Source organism: Aplysia californica, unplaced genomic scaffold, assembly GCF_000002075.1.
Source record: "Aplysia californica isolate F4 #8 unplaced genomic scaffold, AplCal3.0 scaffold00125, whole genome shotgun sequence".
Lineage (NCBI taxonomy): Eukaryota > Metazoa > Mollusca > Gastropoda > Aplysiida > Aplysiidae > Aplysia > Aplysia californica.
Window position 1 is genome coordinate 912,521 of NW_004797395.1, and position 18,811 is coordinate 931,331.

Genomic DNA, 18,811 nt, shown 5'->3' on the forward strand with positions numbered 1-18,811 from the left:
CACACACACACACACACACACACACACACACACACACACACACACACACACGCGTTTCGTGTGCGTGCATATGGATGAGTGTATGTGTACTTGTGTACATGCGTGCGTGCGTGTGTGCGTGGTGAGTGTGTGCGTGTGTGTGTGTGTGTGTGTGTGTGTTTGTGTGTGTGTGTGTGTGTGTTTATGTGTGTGTGTGTGCGTTTGTGATTGTGTGTTAGCGCGTGTGTGTATACATGCATGTGTGTTTATGTGTGTACGTTATACATGTTAATACATAGGCGACTCGGGTTTTTAAAAATCATGTGTAGCCTATTAATCATCCCGACCATCCCAGGATTTAGCTCCCGGCTTGAATTAACATTTCAACTCTCTTCAAACTACGATCAATTGAATTTATAATTAAAGGCTGTCTAGACCTGACCACCTCTCGCTTTCTGTGGTAGTAAGCCTTGAAAAATAAAACGCATTGTAAATTTTTCTTTCTTTTAATCTTACTTAAAAGTTAGGCAGGTTCTATCGAACTCAACCCCCCCCACCCCCACCCCCACCCCAATCCCTCAACCTATCCGCCGTCTATCCCATGAAGGCCAAACGAAAACACAAAAACAAAAGACAAAACTATCCGTCACTTTAAAAAATAACATCAAGTAAATAATAAAACAACATGAACAACAGTCACACAAAAAGAAACGACCACCATGCAGTTAAAAGAAAATGAGCAACTGTGAGATTATTTCATTTCCATCTAGAATTGCGACCTTTAATAATGCTGCACATGAGAAGAGAGGGACGTTTGTTTTCAACCAAGGAGCTTAGAACTAATCTCCTTGTTTTCAACGCACTCGATTTGGTTCAGAAACTCGCTGCATTGTTTTGATATTCGGAGCGTATGTTTTGACAATGAGCAGAATTGTGTTATGTGGGGGACTTGAAAAATGAAGCGGGTTTGTGTGGGACTGGAACTGTTATTCTGCCTGACCCTGATCACATGTGTGTCTTGTGCATTAGGCTAGACAACAACAACAAAATATCACACACACACACATACACACACACTCACACACTCTAGATCTAATAATAATAATGATAATAATAATAATAGTAAATGCACACTTTATTTGTGCGTCGTACGCGAGGAACTTACAGAAATAAATATAAAGCGAAAGGTTCTCGTGGCTTTGTTGATATACGTGGTAGACATTATTTTGTTTTGTTGGTAGGCTATATTATTTTTGTTTCAAGTTTTATAATAGGCTATGACTAGTATCGTCAGCAGTGAAGGCTATTTTCTTTGAAAGGCTACTCGAGCATTCTCCAGATTCGATTCGAATCCCCGTTGTTGTTTAATTGTTGTTGAAAACAGTAATTGCGATACCTGAACGTGTGAATGATACCAATGATAGTAAATAACAAGATGGGCCACTTCTCTCTTTGAGCCAATTAAAAAAGTGTCCTCCAAATTTGGTGGCGCCCTCTTCACAAAAGCGCACTCTTTGCGAACAGAATTACCCTACTTGAGTTTTAAAAAATCAAAGTGAAACTAGCAAGTTTTGGGATAAATTTCGGAAGAACGCTTTTAAAAAATGGTTACGCTGACAAAAACCTCTTCCGGAGGAAAAGGAGATGGTTTTCTTCGTTTAATTTGACTTTAGAATGAAGGGCGAGAGGACATTAAAATAAAAAAAAACCTAAAACTCCGCACTGAACGTACCCGAACTGCTGATGAACAGCAGTCGATCTGCGCACGCAAGGAGGTGCTATTCCTATTCTTCTTCTGGAAAAACGAAAGAGAGCTTCAAAACAGACTGCAGCGCCATCTGAAGCAAAGAGCATACTTCCTGCGGACACTTTTTAGGCTGAGTGGCCCATCTTGTCTTGTACTATCTTTGATGATACTCGATACAAGATATCGTGAATAGTCAGTCTCGATATCTACACTCCGACCAAAGAGTCTACATAACAAGAGGGGCCACTTCTCTCTTTGAGCCAATTAAAAAAGTGTCCTCAAAATTCGGTGGCCCCCTCTTCGCAAAAGCGCACCTTTTGCGAACAGAGTTATCCTACTTGAGTTAAAAAAATTAAAGTGTAACTAGCAAGTTTTTTAAATGAATTTCGGAAGAACGCTTTTTTAAAATGGTTACGCTGACAAAAAACCTCTACCGGAGGAAAGGGTGATTGTTTTCTTCGTTTAATTTGACTTTAGAATGAAAGGCGAGAGGTCGTTAAAATAATAAAAAAAACAACAACTAAAACTCCGCACTGAACGAACCCGAACCAGTCTTTACTTTGCCCGAACTGCTGATGAACAGCAGTCGATCTGCGCACGCAAGGAAGTGCTTTTACTATTCTTCTTCTGGAAAAACGAAAGAGAGCTTCAAAACAGACTGCAGCGCCATCTGAAGCAAAGAGCGAACTTCCTGCGGACATTTTTTTGGCTGAGTGGCCCATCTTGTTATTTACTATCTTTGCTCCGACCGAAGCAAAATATTGTTGTTTTTTGATGAGACAAAAAAGTGCATCCTGATAATGGCGACGTGAAACAAGATGAGGAAGCGACCACAAATATAGAAAAACGAACAGTTTTTTAGGTATAGCATATTCATTTTTTAGTCTTATACTCCTAGAAAATCTCCAGAAAGTCTTGATTTTGTGCTAGATCGTGGAAAGGGCGGCGTTTTCGTCGAAGACTCGCTCAGTCTCCGTCTTGACGTGATCAGTCTCCTCGGACTTGGTCAGTGCTTCTCAGAACCAAGGCAGGCAGGCTTCTGTGTTGTTTAGTTTATAGGAATAGTTTTACGCACTTGCAACACAATAATTTCATAAGTGCCAAGGATTAGAAGTGTTAAAGAGCATGACAAGCACAAAAGAGAAGGAGGGAAGATGCAGATGATAGATGTTTGATCTGAAAGGAAGGACGAGCAAACCACACCAGAGCACCCGCCAACCACCCGCTTACTGGGTTGAGTTTCAGGTGGCAGTTTGTTCAGTGATCTTGGCTTCCCTCAATATTTGCCAGCTGACTTCGAGTGTTACTGTAGTGATCTGTGGTGATCTGTGGTGCTATTTGTAATGGAGATGAGTCGATGAAGGGAGCAGTGAATGGAACCCTGTAGATCTATAGATCTGAGCAATTGCCAAAACGTGAGACTCTCTTGACTCTTGAGACTCAGTGGTGCAAAAAAAATTTTCTTACCAATTTGACTCCCTTTTCTGTCAGTCACAGATTGGCATTTAGTGCTCATATTCCTAGAGTATCAGAGCAAGGAGAAATAGGGTTTTGGAGATGGGAGTGTATACAGACCCGGTAACCGGGAATAAAGTCACAAAGTATACAGACCCGGTCGGGGAACTCTTTTGTGATTTCGGAAACTTTCAGCACCCTCTTGGCTCAGGGTAGAACTAGGTTCTTCTAGATCTATGGCCTAGGTCTAGATCTAGACAGACAGATATAAATCATTGATCTAGTTTCGAGGCTAGCCTAGATCTAGACTGTAGACTGTAGATCTAGATCTAGATTCTAGATCTAAAACTAAATGAAGATTGCAGATGTCTTTTCGATGAACGATCGTTTTTCCCCAGTTTTGGAGTTGGAGGAATCACAATTTGAAGAAAAGAACAATGTCATAATTTCAATCGAGCAGTCTCTCTCTCTCTCTCTCTCTCTCTCTCTCTCTCTCTCTCTCTCTCTCTCTTTAACTCACACAGACACAGACACACACACTACCGGGTCTGGGCGCTGAAACCTTCCGAAATCACAAAAGAGTTCCCCTACCGGGTCTGTATACTTTGTGACTTTGTTCCCGGTTACCGGGTCTGTATACACTTCGTTTGGAGATATGGGTCTATTGGTTTGGCAATCACTGTATTTCTTGTGTTAAAGTGATGACAAAAACTGATAAGCAGCAAGGCAAATTATGTACTTTAAATTCCATTTGTTTAGTAAACAAAGACTTTGTACACTTGAACTCCATTCATAATCATAATGGTAATATAAATGACAAGCTTTGTAACAATGACGCAGTGGTCAGAACATGTCATCATTGTTATGTACAAGAAAGGATACACATTGGACATTATCATTGACAACACATCACAATAGTGAAAGGCTGTACAAATACAGAGTTATCAAACCCTCAGTACCAAAAATACACTTGTGTAAAACAATTTTTAAACTAATATGAGGCAAAAGCACAAAATCAATGGAGCTGACTTGTAATAACAGTGATGACAAACATGACTTGTGCATAACAATGATGACACAATGTACAGGAGAAAACAAAGTCATGCCTCCAGAGAGAAATGCGCACTCTAAGAATAAAAAAACAAACAGGAGAGGTTTCTTTTGCTTTGAAACAGATATCAGGTCATATCAAAGACAGTGGATAATCACAATTATGTTGCTTATTATGGCAAACAGTGCTCGTGCATAACAGTGACGAGTGATGACAAAACATACTGGGAAAAGGTAAAATCATGCCTACAAAGAACAAATTTGCACTATGAGATACACAGATCAATAAAGGCGTATTTTGCTTCTAAATGAATCTTGCATCATGTATGAAATATGTTGAAAACTTATTGATATTAGCAATGATGACAAGTATTACTTGTACATAACAATGATGACACAATGTATCGGAAAAAGGCATATCATACCAACAATGTATTTTTGAGTTAGACAGATAAACAAGGACATGTTTGTTTATTTGAGTAAAGAGAGCACACATGATTTTAAAAATGTTTGCTCTTAGGACAATGTAATTTCTAGTACGTCAGTCAGTCTTGTACGGCTGCATGACGACACCCCAAACGTCATCACTAAGCACAAAAGCTATATCTATAACCACAGAAATGACCCATCTCTTGAAGTTTGTTCACACATCACACTCTTGTTCCAGGAATCCAATGTAAATACTGCAGTTTCACTAAATTATTCAATAGTGACAATAGGGTAGCCTAAAAACACTCAAAACAGTCCAGTACGTCACATTCAACGTAAGATTCTTGTGCGTCACCGGACGCTGACGGCAATGACTACTTTCGTTTTTCTCTTTCCCCCGTTGCTTCCGCTGTTCTAGGGAAGCGGGTAAGGGGAAGTCACTCAAGAAAACAATTATATCCGGGCACTGTTGATGATCCGTTCAAAACAAAAGTAGGCTAAAATTCTGACTTCCGGTACGTCGCAAAGTGACGACGATCTCGGCGAATGTTAAACATCAGACTGAAATCGTAGATCTAGGAACCCGATGTTCCTTTCGCGCATCGCGGCTTTTGAAGTATTGAATAAACGACGAAAAGCAAAAAGATTTAACCAGCTACGGTGATTCTACTGAAAAATAATGGTGTTTTCTGAAAGACCTAGTCCGTGATGACACGACTGACGCACAAGTGATCCGAATTGTTCGTTCATTTGCAAACAAATAAACCGATTTCTTGAGCAAGTTAACCTTTCCCGATGACAAATAGCATAGGATCAAAGCACACGTAAAAAAAACCCACCCAAAAAAACTAAATTTTGGACATTCTTGGAAGTTTGCATTGGTGTGCTCAAAATGACAGTCCAGGAATCACTAAAAAACGAACATTTTTGGCACAAAATTTACAAACTCAAGATTGTAAAGCTGACATGGGGTCTGAAACTGCTAGTGCAGAAAAAAAAATTTTCTGAGAAATTTAGATGTTAGATGGTCACTTGGGGATTCTGAATAGGCCGTCGTTATTCACACGGGGGGGGGGGGGGGGGGGGGGGGGGATAAAAGGTGAGAATACACTGGATTTTTATTCTTACCTGGGTGTTGAGAACGGGTAGGCCTACATGTAGGCTAATAGGATGATAGAAAATAATTTGTGAAATTTTATATATATATAACTAAGAGTAACTGTTCGTGACCTGCCGCTGAGCGCTGGCCGATTTTCTTACACTCCCATGGGGAATGTTGTTTCATTTTTTTAAATCTTGAGAGTATGCATGCATATTCTTCACCAAAACCGTAGACAAATGTGTATTCTTAATTCAGAAAGGAATTGACTGGTCAGAGTAGTATGTTTTTAAAAATAATAGCCTTAACTGAAAGCTGTGTTTAATGAAATAATGTTAGTAATAGTATGTCATTGTAAAGTTAGAATTGGATTTGTTTACAACACAATAAACATGTTATCCCAGAACCCTCGAAGGCACGCAGTGCCTTGACTCTAGGCTTATTTTTTTCTTGATTTTGATGGGAACCTTTCAAGAGTAAAATCCAGGACTGAAGTATTCTTCTGTCTTGGGTAAAATTTCCATAACAGAACCATTAACAGCAACAAAAGGTGATGCTATATTTGCTCAAAAGATAAGGTTTTCCCCCCAAATTGACAATAGTCGTCTCCCGTGCTTGAGAGCTGGCCCGCCCGTTGGCGATTTTAGTCGCCTCGTGTGCTCAGCGGAGTGAAAGAGGGAGACGAGTTTTGTCGCCTGGAGCGCTCATATGATGGGGGGGTGGGGGTGGGGTGGGGGGGGGTGTCCTATGATGCCCGAAACGAAACAAAAAGGGCGGAAACGAAAAAAGCGGGTGAGAATACTAGGCTGTCGTTATTCTCACCCGGGTTGAGAGTAATATCCATTTTATCCTCACCCCGGGTGAGAATAATCTCAGTGATGTGCATGATAACTATTATATGACAGAAAATCTGTATTAGTGAAAAAATTTGAACAACCCCATCTGTTTAAAGTTAAAGTTGGTATTTTTTCTACTTTTTATGCCAGTATCTAGCCTTTAAAAAAGAAAAAAGAAAATTCGCGTCCGATTTTGTGATATTTGATATAACATGTCATCATAGTTATGCACGTCGGATAGCCTGACCAAAACAGTTCTGTCCAACTTTTCTGTTGTGATATCAATTTGTCTGTCTTTATTAAGTTGTATACTGACATATCTATTTCAGTCTTCCCGTATGAGAGAATGGACCATTGATATTTCGTTACCAATACTTGATGGTATCTGAATGTTGACTACTCTTTCCTGGGTCAGAAACTAGGAACACTTTGAAAAGGACAATCTATCAGTTACAAAAAGCCTTCACTTTGCTATCATGCCTTCTTAGGCTTTAAAATGAAACCCCATATAATTATTTTGTTTAGAGTCACAGCAATAATACACATCATAATAAGTGTTACCCGTATTTTATATATATATTACTTCTATAATGTATGTGATATTTGTACTTAATTTTGCTGTCTATTTTCAGTATTTGTTCCAGGGCTAATGGCATGGGCTGAAAACTCAAAATGAAGCTGGATGAGTTTGAAATCCGCTTTGACAATGCCCGAGGGGTGTTTGCCGCCGGCCAGCATGTTAGTGGACATGTTGTTGTCAAGCTCACCAAACCTATGAAAATGAGATGTAAGTTCCCTGTTAGTAAAACCCCTTAACATCTGCTTGTTTCTTCACAGGCCATAAGGTAGATGAGTTTTTAGGAGTCCAGTGGTTATTTTTGTGCAGGACAGATTACTGTATTATTCTAGCAGGCAGACAGGTTGTTGTTCTGTTATCACCGTCAGTAGTGTGCTACTGTTGAAATTTGTTGTGAAATTATATTTTTTATTGAAGGTTACTCATATAATTGTGGATTGATGTCCCAAGAGGGATCAGTAAAAGTGTATTTTCTTTGTTTTAATTATTTTTTGATGTGGTACTGAGTATCCAGGTCCTTTAGACTGTACTGTATTGAGTATTTTAAAGTCAGTATTTGATAATAATACATTGTTGTATACTCTTCACTCCTTTTCAGTAGCAGTACTAAAGACCAACTTTCCAGCTGAATAATTGAGTGTTTTTTTGGTTTTTGTTTCCAGGTACAAAACTTTTCAATCTCTGAATTTTTGTAATAATTATGTGGAGTTTGTCATGTATAGTTGCACTCCTTGACATCATATCAGTAAAAAGACAAAGGCTCAAAATATGTTGATTTCATTAATCCAGGTATTGAGCTGCATTTTGAAGGTCGCGCCAAGTCTCACTGGGAGGTGCGGCAAGGTCGTAGCAAAACAGATTACAGAGCAGGGGAGAACTACATCACAGAGAACATCACGCTCTTTGGCACAGGTGATGACTTTTTCGTAAAAGCCCGAGGAGATAGGCTAGCAATCAGGGAGTGGGTGGTTGGTGGGTGTTTTGGTATGGTTTGCTCCTTCTTTCCTATGAAACATCTGTCATCCTTATATCTCTCTTCCTTCTGTTTTGTGAATGCTACTCTCTTGTAACACCTCTAATCTTTAGCACTTTTATGAGACCTAATTGTGTTGCAAGTGCAGTAAGACTTTTATCAAAACTAAAGCAAAGCAATCAAGGTCCCGACAGTACACAGGACTGAGAAGAAGTACATGTTTTATTTGAGGAAGGAAGGGAAAAAGTCCAATCTCAATTAGATATTATGTTGCTCTTCTTTTTTTTTTTGGGTACTGCTCATTGTCAGCTGGCCCACTGTGTCTAACAGGTGCTGATTCATGACAAAGTCTGATTTTACAACTTTTCTTGGTTTCTGTAGTAGTTAACACAACCCTAACATCAGTATGTATCAAATGTATTGTTATATTATGTTTGTTATTATTTGTAGGTAGAAGAAAAATATAATTATTACCACTACTTCTTACTATTACCTCTTGTTTTATTTTTTTCACTTGATATTATTATTATTGCTGCTGTTGCAGTTGCTTTTACTTTTGTTATTGTTTTGCTTTCAGGTCAGTCAAGTACAGAGCACCCGTCTGGATATCACTCTTACCCGTTCAGACTTCTTCTCTCTGAGACTCTCCCGTCTTCTTTTGAGGGCCGGCGTGGGTATGTGCGCTACTTCTGCAAGGCTACCATCAACAGGCCGTGGAAGTTTGATGAGCACATCAAGAGAGCATTCACTGTGATTCACCACCTAGACTTGAATGCTGTGCCAACGGCTGCTGTGAGTTACACTCTGTTGTTTCTGTCTATCACCCTGACTACCCATGACATACCATGATTTGAATTGCCTATTTAAACAGACAGTTGTGTTGTTATTGAAAGACAGCCTGAATTAAGGCGCTGTGCTGCCAGCAAAAACTCAACGAATTATCGACACTCATTTCATAGGCTAAGGATTATATGCCTTTATGGTAACAGTAAAGTTGTTCCTTCTTCCGATCCGGACATTGGGGATTGGCTTGTTAGTGAGACAACTTCCCGTTCCTTTCCACGCCGCATTTACTTCCCCAACTCGAAGTCAGGTACCCATTACTGCTGGGTGGGCAGGAGGGGGTGAAAAAAATCTGTGTCCGAACCGAGGCTCAAACCCGGACTTTCCGCTTCAGAGACGAGCGCACTAACCACTCTGCCACCGCACCCTTTATGGTACTAGACTGAAAAAAAGCATTTTTGCTAAATATTTATTTTTTACAGTAAAAATATGATACACTCAGTTTCATTTTGGAAATGGTTACATTTATAGTTAAAGTGAAGGCTAAAAGTAAGGTTACTTTTTGACAAATTTAGATAGATTAAATAAAATGTGTTTTCCATTGAGGGGGAAAACAAGATTTGCCATGAGTCTGCAGGATGAAGAGAGATGGCTGCTGCCAAAGTTATTTCTGATGCTGCACGTTCAGCAAGCGCATGAACTACTGATATCTATGTCTAGCCCTAATGAATCATAGGGGCTGTGTGTTAGGAAGAATAATTGAACTTCAGATTGTCATCACTAGGAGCTTTTGAGATACGGAGTGCTTATTGGCCCACATGGGCATATAAAATTTCCCCCAGAACATTTATTATTTGCCCACAAAATTGCGAATTATCTCCCCTGTGTTTGGTTTCTCCCCCCCCCCGCTGTTTTACCTGCTCGTGCTTTCCGCTTGTCTTGCCTTTGTTAGCCTAGCCAGTTCTTCTATTCCTTTTCTCTTTTCACATTCACAACCGTCAGCTCGTTCGTCACGCCCGTCTGCACCCGTTTTTCTTTCCCCATTAGAACATTATAACCATCGCGCCCTCATTACCTCCAATCATGACGCTAAATGTTGGGGACACCTTTCAGTCATTCACGGAATGTGAGAATGCACTGAATATGCTTAGATCTATTTGTTCTTATTCTTTTTTTTCACATCTTGGAAAATGGCCTACCATGTCTTGAAAATTTGCATTTGAAATCCACAAATGATAAAAATTACAGCAGCAAAATCACAATTAAATATCAGAGAAATTATTTTATATTATAATTATACACTTCTCAAACGCTTAAGTTGATATTATATTTTACACCAGTGACATGACATTTTAAGTTTTCAGTTAGAATAAAAGTAAGTCAATTTCTACTATAGTATTAAGGAAGTATAGAATGACTTCCAAACCAACAAGATCCCAAAAGGTAACAAAAACTCACTTGTGTTATTAAGGATACAGAATGCTAATAGTAATAGCCGTATTTATTAATTCTTAATGATCTTAATTATCAAAAACTATTAAAGCTAGAGAAAGAACGAAAAGTCCTCTCATCTTCAAAAATAGCTCAACGAATTAGTCCATCAATCACATATTTTAAATTGAGAATGTATGGATCTAGTTTTCCAATCTACTGCTAAAAATAAAAAGATGAACAATAGAGTAACTAAGTATTGCACATCTTCATCTTGTTATCCAATACAGTATACATTGAGTAAACAAAGAAATTACTCAATTATACCGTAATATATTGTTTGACGAAAGAAGCAAGCCCACATCCAGAGAACCTAAAATCTAAATGAAATACTGTTCGCAGACGATCAAAGTGTACTGCATAACAATAACACTGAACAGCAGGAACACGCTGACAAACAATCAAATCTGTAGAAATGTGTGCGAGATGGAATGCCTCAGGAAAACATTAACAAGAAGGGATAAAGTGAGAAAAAATAAAAGAGAACAAGTTGGGACAACACCATGTATGAAATACATTGAAAAACAACGCATTAAATGACCCATGTTGGCCAATAAGTCCGAACTTATTTGCTCATATGGGCCTATAAGCCCCAGCTTATTTGCCCGTGTGGGCCAATAAGAGCAGTCTTTGAGATATGTTCCCCAACAGTTGAATGAGAAAACACAGACTCCTGGTGGGCCTGAGGAGTGGGTAAAAGTGTATTTTAAGTTTTTTCATTCCTTTGTGGCTTCAAAATGCAGGCAAAGGAGATTGCAATAAACAATATGGTTCACTCTCCATAATCAAACAGAAGTATCAGTGCAGAGACTGGTCCATTTTGAAAGTGGATGGGGCTGCGGCATTGTTTGTTTTCAATGTTACCTCTTATTTGTTTTTTTTTTGGGGGAAAGCTGTTTGTTGGCATGCATAATGGCCGTAAAGTGCAACTCAGAAACTACTTTATTGTTTGCTCCTTCTTTCCTATCAAACATCTATCGCCTTTATCTCCTATTTTTTGTGTGTTTGTTACTCCCTTGTAACATCTCTAATCTTCAGCACTTATATAACCTTATTGTGTTGTAAGTGAGGTAATACTCTTACGAAAACGAAAATGTTCTGCCCAGATGCCGTTGTGGGGAGAAAAAGAAGCAACTATTGAGGGTTGCTGCTGCACCTCTGGTACTCTCCATGCGAGTCTAACACTAAACAAGACAGGCTATGTACCTGGGGAACCCATAGATTACACAGTGGAGATCAACAACCAGTCAGACAGTGATGTCATGGGACTGGAGCTTGACCTAAAGCAGGTTTGTCGTAGTGTGCTTCTTCTGGTCCAGACAATTTTAAGTAATATGTTGTACTACTTCTTTTCTTTCCATCTGTTGTTTCTGTCTGTTTTGCTTTTTTTCCCCCCCACTAAATCACTAATATCGGGTCACTGTGCTTCTCTTTACTCAAATAAACAAAACATGATATAGTATATTAGTCCAATGGAAGTCTCAGTGTCACTGATCCTTGTTTGGTGCCCGCCGCTGTCTTTCTGGTAAGTTCTCTTGCTGTGAAAAGTCGAACATGTAGTCACAGATTTGTTAGTCGAGTGAGATTCATATCTCTCTCAAGGATACAGTGGCATCGCCAGGAATTTGTTCCTTGATCTTGGGACAGTGAGCCTGATATTGAATTCTTAAGTTCTTTCAGTCTGAAGAATCTTTCATGTGAATAGGGAACGAAGTTACCCAAAATATAAATGTACCCAAAAAGGGGGTGGGTGGGGGAGAGATTTTGGTTGGAGTGAATAAAATCGTGAATTCTAAGGTGAATCGTTTTGAAAATAGGTCAAAAGATTCTTAAGAGTAGGATGTAGGTACCTCTGGGAATGGATGTTTTTTTCTGCAGTCCATTTTCCTTGTTATCAATTAACTCTGATCATTGGCATCATGCAAAGAGGATCAAGTGTGGCAGTTTGGATTTCTTTGAGTGCTCGAAAAAAAAATAAATGCAACATAAATTGATATTGATGTTTTTGTCTTAAATTTGGAATGTGACCACATTTTATTGCGCATTTTTTGCACATTTCTTGGTATTGAATTGAGATATGATGTTCCTTCTAACAATTCTCTTTTAAAAATTTGGATTTTGAATTTTATAATTTGCTTGTGTAATTTTGTTTACAAAGTGTTGTGTTTGCCTGCAAAATATAATGTATTCTTTGTTGGAAGTTTCAAATGTTAAAAGACAAAAACAAATGTGTGGCAGATCCTACGAAGGCTAACATTTCATTTGATTGGAGAAATTAAGCCGTCCGTGACTTTGGAATTTCACTCTTTTTGTTTTCAGACTGTGAAATATACAGGCTATTCAGACAGCATATTTTCCTCTGGCCATCCAAAGTTTCACACTAAAGTGGATAATTTTCCCTTGTACAATGGACCATTCTTTGTGCGGAAAAACTGCACTGAGCGTCTCAGCAAGTCTATATGTGTTCCAGCACTCCCTCCCTCCAAACTTGATGGATGTGGGATCATTGACATTACGTATCTCATTGTTGTAAGTTGATCCGTATACTATATTCCTAGGATTTAATTATTTTTTTTCATTGTTTTATTATTACATAATTCTGTCCTTGACTGTGACTCAAGAAACTCAAAGTCTAATTTCTTTGCAGATATCTTGTTTCTTCTCTCTTGTGTTTTTACAAATTGTTCTAGGCATATGGCCTTTCTCTAATCTATATAGTTGACTCTTAACTCCCCCCCCCCCCCACCCCCTTATTTTATGTTGTCTGGATTCTATTTTTATATGTATTCAGAGTAGCTTCCTTCAAAACTGTGTACAGGAATAAGAGTGAGAGATAGGCACAAGCTCAAAAAGCTACAGGTGTGAGCTGTACTGGCATTTGTTATTATGCGTAACCTCTTGTATCTCCTAGATGCCTTTATGTTGTTTCCTTGAATGTAATTTGTCTCATGTATGGATGGAATAAAAGTAAAATTGTAAAAATATTTTCCGTCACGATACTTTGAAATGTTTCACAGATGCAGCCCATCATGCGGTGGTCGTCGCTGCGGATAGAGAAAGAGATCATCATCGGCACCATTCCCTTACAGAGCCCTATAGGAGCTCCACCCCCCTTCAGCGAGGTTGCCTTGGATGGGCTGACCAGCCCCAGTGCTCCGCCAGAAGACTTCATGATGCCCCCACCATACCAGGAGCGTATGTGTCCACTTTTTTCATTTTGCTGTGTTGTTACTGCTCTTGTGGGATTTTATTTCTGGGTGGCTGGCGGGTGCTCTGGTGTGGTTTGCTCCTTTTTTCCTATCAAGCATCTGTCGTTCCTATCTCCTTTCTTTCTTGTTTATGTTTGTTCCTCTCTTTTAACACTCTAATCTTTGACACGTATATGACCTAACTGTGTTTGCAAGCAGTGTAAAACTCTCACTTAAACAAAAGAAAAGGGATTTTATAATTGTGTATCGTCATGAATTTTCATGAGTTTAAGGAAGCTACTTTTTTGTACTGTTATTTTGAATTCTGGGATATGTTTGCTGTAATTGTGAATGTTGGCAATAATCTTTTAAAATGTCAGATATTTGGTGCAGTATGTATTCGAAATATGCAAGCTTTTTGTATCATCGTCCCGAATCCTGATAGCTTTGTACTGTTCAGGTTGTTAATGAATGAAAATTAAAATAACCGGATGAAAGTCTGGAAATTAAAGGGCAGCCCATCATTACAAATTTGGCAGAATTGTTGTTTCTGGGGGGGGGTTTTGGTTTTTAAAAATTCGTAGCACCCTTGATTTTGATTTTTGATAATACATTTGCTTCCCCAACCCATCCCAACCTTCGCGGCATATAGGTTAGAGAAACTGATCTCGACTGTCTACGCCACAATGTCATGTGCAGCTGTCTAAGTTTAACTTAACACATTACACCCTAAAGGTCCGGACGGGAAGTCCATTGTTAGATCGTAAGCAAGGGGAAGGAACCCACCTCCCGTGAATACAAGCGTTTAAAAAACACATTAAAAAAATACTAAACAAATTTTTTAAATCCTGAAAAAATAAAAGTTTAAAAGAAAAATGAATGTAGTTTCAGAAAAGTATAACTTTATGTATGCGCAAACTGTTGGAAATGTTCTAACTTTAGTACAATCAAGCGGGATGTCCGACCTGTCTCTCTCACTCTCAGCCTCACGGTCGAGCCCTAGATCTAAATTCTAGATTTTCTACGTCTGATCAATCTGAATCACCCCAAACTCTTGCTACAACGTTTTCATCAAATTCTGAGTCATCTGATTTGTTTTTGCTCAAATCCATCGTTATTTCCTTTTTCGAACTTAATTGTGTCGTTTTTCAACAAGTCAAGACACCTTCGAAGTGTCGGTAACGCGATCGCGCGTTGGTCGGCTCTAATACTAACATTTTTGGCCAGAAAAATTTCGTTTCGTTATCAAACGAAAAAAGAAACTTTTTGCAATAACTATGCAAATCAAAATCTCGACCACAGGGTCTCGTCAAGGCGAGCTCTTCATTTCTAAAGACGCTAGGTTGGCACGGGCGGTTCCGGGCGAGTCAGGGTGGAGTGCGTAAGGGAATTCCCGGGCAAGTTAGGGTGTAATGTGTTAAGCACCATCTGTGCACTAAACAGAAAAAAAACCCATAACAAAACAAACACTCGTCATGTCAAAGCCAGGAGTAAGGCCAAGATTAATTTGACAAGGTGTTGAAATATTCCAATGCCTTTGCGTAGTAGGTGACGGCTGAGGTCAGTGAGAGAATGGAAAGAAAAACCAATCTCGTTTGACACTTGAAACAACCAGCTGGGGTGTGTGGCACATTGTAGTGATGTACAATCAGGATCAAAGGTTTATTACACGTCCTGTTGGTTCCTTTGGTTTTTGCAAGAGTCAAGCTGACAGCTACCTACCTACCCCCCTCCCCCCCTCCCCCTTGACCCTTTTTGGTTTAGGTGTCCAATGTTTACATTGTCTTCAACAAAATTAACCTTGGTTGATAGCCTTTTTGTTAATTTGGTAACGGGGCTTGCATTTTTTTGTCATGGGAACACAGTGGGGTTTTTTATTTGACTAAAATAGGTACCTGAAAATTAATATTCTGTTGACGAAAATGGTTTCATGTTGGTAAAATTGCATCAGATGATCTTTATTTAAAGAATGTATGTTGATATTTTGCAGCCCCGCCTTCCTATGAAGAAAGCGTGTTTGGTCGTGTTGAGATACGTGATGAGAATGATGACGGGCACACAGAAGGCTTGCAGTCTTGGGCTCCTTCCTACCCTTACTACCACTGGGACCCCAATACAAGGCATTTTCAGGTGAAGATAGTGATTGACCCATCTTTTGAGTTTATTGTATTTCTTGTGTTTTTATAACCAGTATTTGACTAAATGAATATTGTTTGCTTACCTCTCCACACGGTGTAGGAAAAATGTGGAGTTGTTCATTTTTCTTGCAATTTGTGGACTGTTCAACTTCATGTGAAGCATCATGTCTTATTTTCATTGGCCAGATGTAGGCAGGTAAATATAATTCCTTGTTGGTGAGGAGAAGCAGTGTGAATGTAGCCACCTACAGTACCCAATATGAGGTGGTAAAGTGTACCAATGCTGCACACATACGTGTTTACGTGATTAACATTGAATTTCTGGGTCGGAAATATGCAACGTTTAAATCTTTTTGTGTTTAATTGTCCTTTAGTTCCGTAAAGAATAAACTGTAAAGATATGTGGCGTCGGTGGCCTAGTGTTTAGGCTACCGGACTCGTGATCATGAGGTTGCGGGGTCGGGGATTCGAGCCGCGGGCCTGATGTTGCGTCCTTGGGAAAGGCACTTTTCACGAATTTTCCTCACTTCACCCAGGTGGGAATGGGTACGCGGCAATAGACAGCGAAAGATCTTGTCAGTATGTTACTGTTTTAGCGCCTATAAATGACTGCTTGCACTGTATGCTTCCCAGGAAGTTGAGGTTGTTTCAGAATGCTCTCAGGTCTGCTAGGGTAATAGTATAGATTGTGAAGCGCTTAGAGCCTGTTGTTGAGCAGGGATTTGCGCTATACAAATGCTTTCTTTTATTATTATTATTATATTTCCCTTTCATATGAGGCCCATTGGATGGAAGCTTATCCTGATTTCTTACTATAACAACTTATTTCTCCTTTAGTAAGATTTCGATTTTATATCATTCGCAGTATTTCATGTAGCCTAGTGGTTTCAACAGTTGCAATCGTATAAGCCACGGGGAAGCTCAGAGTAGGATATTGCACTTGAATGGAGACAAAAGCTATGGGACAATGTATGTCTAACTTGTTGGTGTTTCCATTGATAGTAAGTTAAGTATTTCCCTGGTGTTCTATTTCAGATGGTGGCAACTACACACGGCACGGTGGGAGACTCTGCCACTCCGAACCCTCCCATCACAACACAACCTATGGGACTTCAGGACCAGTCTGGGGATGCCTTCCCTCCTTGCCCGCCATACAACCAACTCTGATATTTGCTCGCTGTGCTTAAAACAATGCAAGTCAAGACACTGCTACGAATTGTGAATTCGAGACGTGTCCAGCACTTTTAAAATTATCTTTCAGGCTTTTCCAGGGTTGATCTGTTTTCTGTCCTTTTTTCTTCTCTTTATACTCTGGGCACAGGGCCAAGTGCTCTGCCTTCAAAACAGCCGGTGTCTAGTAGGGACTTGAAGGAAAAGAAAAGAGTGCTTTATTTGTCCTCCCAGAGATTAGGTTTACATTGGTGAAGACATAACTTTAACAGCGTACAATTTAACTTGGTAAGAACTACATCCAATGGAAATACAAAACGCTGTTGTTGGTTGCAACAGGCAAGGCTGGGGCTTGTTGTTTTTTTTTAAACTAAGGTTATTATTTTTAGCTTAAAGACCAATTGTAGTGACCAACTGTTTAAAGGCTGTCCCAGCAACATAGTTGACTTCCCTTACATGAAAGGTTGCTGGAAAGGCAAGGTGGATAAAAAAGTAAGAAGTCCATCATCATCATCGTCAATGCCTTTCACCCCTGGCAGGGTATAGGCCACATACAAGCTCCTTCCATTTATCTCTAACCTGGGCCGTCCTTCCTAGCTCGTGGGAAGTCCATACATGAGTGAAAAGCTGTATTCTGTTCATTTTTTTCCTCAGATATTGATAAAAGGACCAGAAATATTTGGTCTTTAAAGACACCAAGCCAAGTCTTTAAATTTCAGCCGTTTTTGATTTGTTCTTTTACCATGTGTTATCATTATCATACATATTAAATCATGAGATGAGCACAGGTGCTTTATGATGATAACCCATCACTAACCAGGGGCCATGTGATTTTTCAGATTTTCGACTAGGTAGTCTTTGGAATGAAAGTTTGCCTGTGGCTGTGGTATGATATTTTTCTACCTTGCTGCCTTTATTTTTGGAGATGTTTGATATGAACCTGAGAAATGGGAGCTAAGCATGACAATAAGATTGCTGTTAGGTGTTCTGTTTCAAAGACATTTCTTGATTCCAACTGATTTTTTCATGGTTTTGTTCTTAAGAATTGTTAGGTATAATTGCACTGTATTCACACAATTTTTTAATGAGCTTCACATGACAAAACAAATCGAAGATTTTGCAGACCGAGCTTCAAATCTGCTCAATAAATTTTTCACCATTTACTCATTTTTTGTCAGAATTTTTTATATTTTTGTTTCATAAATTCCATTTTAGTCACCCTTATTTAAAACAAATATATATTATTAACACTTTTTAATTTGAATGTACCATGTTATTAGAGGAAACTAATCATTATAAATAATAAAATGTAATCATAAACAATGACCAGTGTCTATTTTTTCAGAGACATTGTGTCATTTGTAAATGTCTGGACTCCCGATGCCAAATTGTGGTGTTGCATGATTATAAAGCATAAGCAGCATGATAATGTATTTATTCACCTTTCACTTAAACTCTGTCCAAATTTATTGACTGATTTATTGGAATGCACCTCACATAGTATGCTCTCAAATTGTACTGTTTGTGTCAGCCACTTATAATACATGCATTGTATCATGATAATGCTCTTTTAATAAGAATTATATTCGTAATTTTTTTTAACAACTGCATTGTGGGTGGACAGATAAATAAAGGTGAAGGGGGAGACTAAGAATAATGCCATATAAAGAATAGTTGCCATGACTATTTGAATGCATTGCACAAACACTAGTTCAAAGGTGAGGAACCCGAGGAAATCAGACTTGGCTGGCAATATGAATGTTTAAAAGAACTGGGCGATTAGAAAGCTTAGACCTGGAACAAATAATTTTCCCTCTTGATTACTTGTTGCTTGCCACATTAAAAAGTAAAACTGCCGTGTAGCAAGCTTCTCTGTTGAAGGGCATCATTTGGTCC

The 18,811-nt window shown here is 39.0% G+C and overlaps 1 protein-coding gene across 1 annotated transcript; it reads left to right on the forward strand.

Annotated features, from left to right (window-relative positions):
- Positions 1–7,227: 7,227 nt before the first annotated feature.
- Positions 7,228–18,194, forward strand: LOC101853156 (arrestin domain-containing protein 17; the record flags this gene model as incomplete). The annotated part of the gene is given in 8 exon segments (XM_013081305.2): positions 7,228–7,382; positions 7,962–8,084; positions 8,723–8,937; positions 11,526–11,708; positions 12,739–12,948; positions 13,437–13,614; positions 15,598–15,737; positions 16,781–18,194. Coding segments are annotated over 8 exon segments (1,296 nt in total). The 3' UTR covers positions 16,913–18,194.
- Between the last annotated feature and the right edge of the window lie 617 nt (positions 18,195–18,811).